Source organism: Cornus florida, unplaced genomic scaffold, assembly GCF_030987335.1.
Source record: "Cornus florida cultivar Cherokee Brave unplaced genomic scaffold, ASM3098733v1 CherokeeBrave_3.0.0_Hap2_Chr05, whole genome shotgun sequence".
NCBI classification, from domain to species: Eukaryota; Viridiplantae; Streptophyta; class Magnoliopsida; order Cornales; family Cornaceae; genus Cornus; species Cornus florida.
Genome location: NW_026775575.1, coordinates 79,804,179 through 79,807,536, shown reverse-complemented (window position 1 = coordinate 79,807,536; position 3,358 = coordinate 79,804,179). Strand labels below are relative to the sequence as shown.

Genomic DNA, 3,358 nt, shown 5'->3' with positions numbered 1-3,358 from the left:
TCGAATTCGAAATATCATGGCTCTTACCAAATTTTCATTCAAAAACCGAAAAAAATAATGTACCTATAATGCAGCGTGTAAAAGTTGTTTCAATCGCGTAGAGTTGTCCCTTAGTGCTCATACCATAACTGCTCTATAATTTTATCTTCCATAATTCCATCTACCACAGCCGGCATTCTTAAATGTGTAGATCATAAAAACCCTATTTGGGAAACTATTGCTCTATCCCAATGACTTTGCATTCAAACTTTTAATGACCGAAGAAGAAAGACCATCTGACATGAATTGAAGAACTATAAATTAAATTAGAAATGAATTAGGGTTAGGCAATGTGGGGTTTGGATATATATATATTAGTACTTGATTGTTTAACACAAGTAAGCATTCACATGAATGTGTATTTATTAATTGATTATTGTTCCTTTATCTTAATTTTATCTACATACTATGTATATAGAGAGTTCACTTTTTGGTCATACATACCTAAGTATGTGACTGTTATTGATTGTATTAAAGATTGTTAGTGAAGTCACGCACCATGAGTTGGTGGGGGTTGAGTGACAGCAATGGCATAAAGCAATACCACATTTTGCAACTTGATGACTAAACCCTTATATATAACACTTTGTTTTATTTCATTTCAATTCCTATTCCAATTCCAATATTAAGCTCACACCTCACAAGACACAAACACACCCTTTCTCTCTCTCTATCTCTCTCTTTCATGGAAATGATTTCCATGTTACTATTGTATACCCTTCCTCTTTTCTACCTCCTCTTCTTGCTGTTGAAGTTTCTTCATCAAAAGAAGCACCAGTCCTGCTACATTTTGGACTATGAATGCTTCAAACCGAGCGACGATCGAAAGCTCAGCACCAAGTTTTGCGGCAAAATCATCAGGAGAAATCAAAACTTGGGTCTCAACGAGTACAAGTTCCTCTTGAAGGCCATTGTCAGCTCCGGCATCAGCGAGCAAACCTACGCGCCACGGAACATTCTCTCCGGACGAGAAGATTGTCCCACCATCGATGACAGTCTCTCCGAGATGGAAGAGTTCTTCCATGACAGCATTGACAAGCTACTGAAAAGATCAAAACTTTCTCCATCCGAAATCGACGTGTTAGTGGTGAACATATCCATGCTAGCTGCGGTCCCTTCCTTAGCTTCTAGGATCATTAACCATTACAAGATGAGAGACGACATTAAAGTCTATAATCTCACTGGGATGGGGTGCAGTGCGAGCCTTATTTCGATCAATGCCGTCCAAAACATTTTCAAAACACACAAAAATGTGTGCGCACTTGTTGTGACATCGGAGTCCTTGAGTCCCAATTGGTACACGGGCAACAATAGATCAATGATACTTGCAAATTGTCTGTTTAGGTCAGGTGGTTGCGCCATACTTTTGACAAACAAAGTGGCCTTAAAGAAGAAGGCCATGTTCAAGTTGAAGTGTCTAGTGCGTACACACCACGGAGCAAGAGATGAGTCCTACGGGTGCTGCATACAGACCGAGGACGAGCAAGGCCGGATAGGGTTTCACCTTGGGAAGACCCTTCCCAAGGCTGCAACTCGAGCCTGCATCGACAACCTCAAGGAGATCACACCAAAGATATTGCCGCTGAGGGAGCTGCTCCGCTTCGCCGTCGCATCATTCATACGAAAAATGAACAAAAACTCGTCCGCAAAGGGAGGGAGCACTCCGAGGCCGGTGATCAATTTCAAGACCGGGGTAGATCATTTCTGCCTGCATACAGGTGGGAAGGCGGTGATAGATGGCATCGGACAGAGCCTTTGCCTGAGTGAGTATGACCTAGAGCCGGCGAGGATGACGCTGCATCGATTCGGAAACACATCTGCAAGTAGTCTTTGGTATGTGTTGGGGTACATGGAGGCCAAGAAGAGGCTTAAAAAAGGTGATAAAATATTTATGATAAGTTTTGGTGCAGGTTTTAAGTGTAACAGTTGTATGTGGGAGGTGGTGAGGGACTTGGGTGACACAAATGTGTGGGAGGACTGCATTGAGAGCTACCCGCCACAAAACCTAGCAAACCCTTTCATGGAGACATATGGTTGGATCCAAAATGAGGATATAAGCACCTTCAAGATTCCAGATGAATATCTGTAAAAATTCAGTGAGAAAGGTGTTTAAGGTGATCATTATTTTTCTTTCGACAATCTCTCTTCTTCTTCATTGTGTTGATAGGTTTTATTAATTTTTATGTGTAAAATTACATGTTCTTGTTGTTGAATCCATGGGGTAGAGGGGATACACTGATTGTCCAATAAGGTATGCTGCTTCCAAGGAAATGAGAAGTTTGCATCTTATATATTTATATATAGGGCTTGTTTTTGTTTTTAGGATAGTGATTCTTAGACCTAATGATTTAACGGATGCGTCCGGGAGAGTATCCGATGGATGACTTGTAATTCCGTTAGATTATTAGGTCTAATTAGCATTGTCTGTTCTTTTAAAGTTTTATTTTTACCTATCTTTTCTTTTCTTTTAACAGTGATAATATTGTTATTGGCTTGCTTTAACTTTTGATCAGAAAGAAAGAAACATATTGTACAATCTCTCTCTCTCATTCTCTCTTGTCACAATTTGTGAAACTGACTTTGTACTGGTCCTTCTGTGTATCCCACCATTGCAATTAATGGTTTTTTGTGAAAAGGTTTAAAATGCGAATAGAGAATTTAATATCACAACTAGCCTCCGACAGTCTTCATAAAGGATGTGTGGTCGTACTTGCATGTTTGTTTTTAAGGCCAAATATTGTTGGAGATCTTGAGAAGCAGTGGTAGATATTGGATGCAAAAGACACATCATATAGTGTATTTCTTCAATAACAATGTACTATTTTAAAATAAGTACGTTCACTTATTTATAAAATTGTTGATAATGAAAAAATAAATATATTATATTTCATTGAATAAATACACTAATAATATGATACGTCTGGCCCACCCAATATCTATTAGTGCAGCAGGAGAAGTAGGTTGCAATTTGGCCAACCCCATCTGAGGATAACTCAATTTTCAAAGGTTTGGATCTTGGACAGTTTAAATATATATATATTAGCTGAATTTTTTTTAATCCCATTTGAAATTAGAATTTTACTAGTTTAAAAGAGTTGCTCAACCCGAACCCTATTTTATTTTGTGTTTTTTCGTAGACTAATGAAATATTGAGCCAAACGATGGATTACAGATATTGCTAATAGATGCATTCAAGGGAAACTCAACTAACTCTTTTGTTCCGTTGTACTATTTTTAAAATTTTAGAGTTATGGGAGGAGGTGACCCCATAGCCCACTCTATTTTACAGCCAAGAGTTAGAAGCATGAATACGAATATG

At 38.5% G+C, this 3,358-nt stretch overlaps 1 protein-coding gene across 1 annotated transcript; it reads left to right on the top strand.

The window, feature by feature from the left end:
* The first annotated feature begins 632 nt into the window (after positions 1-632).
* On the top strand, positions 633-2,541 carry LOC132307046 (3-ketoacyl-CoA synthase 12-like). Its single transcript, XM_059804700.1, has one exon. The coding sequence runs from the start codon at positions 725-727 to the stop codon at positions 2,126-2,128; it is 1,404 nt and encodes a 467-aa protein (XP_059660683.1). The 5' UTR covers positions 633-724; the 3' UTR covers positions 2,129-2,541.
* The last annotated feature ends 817 nt before the right edge of the window (positions 2,542-3,358 follow it).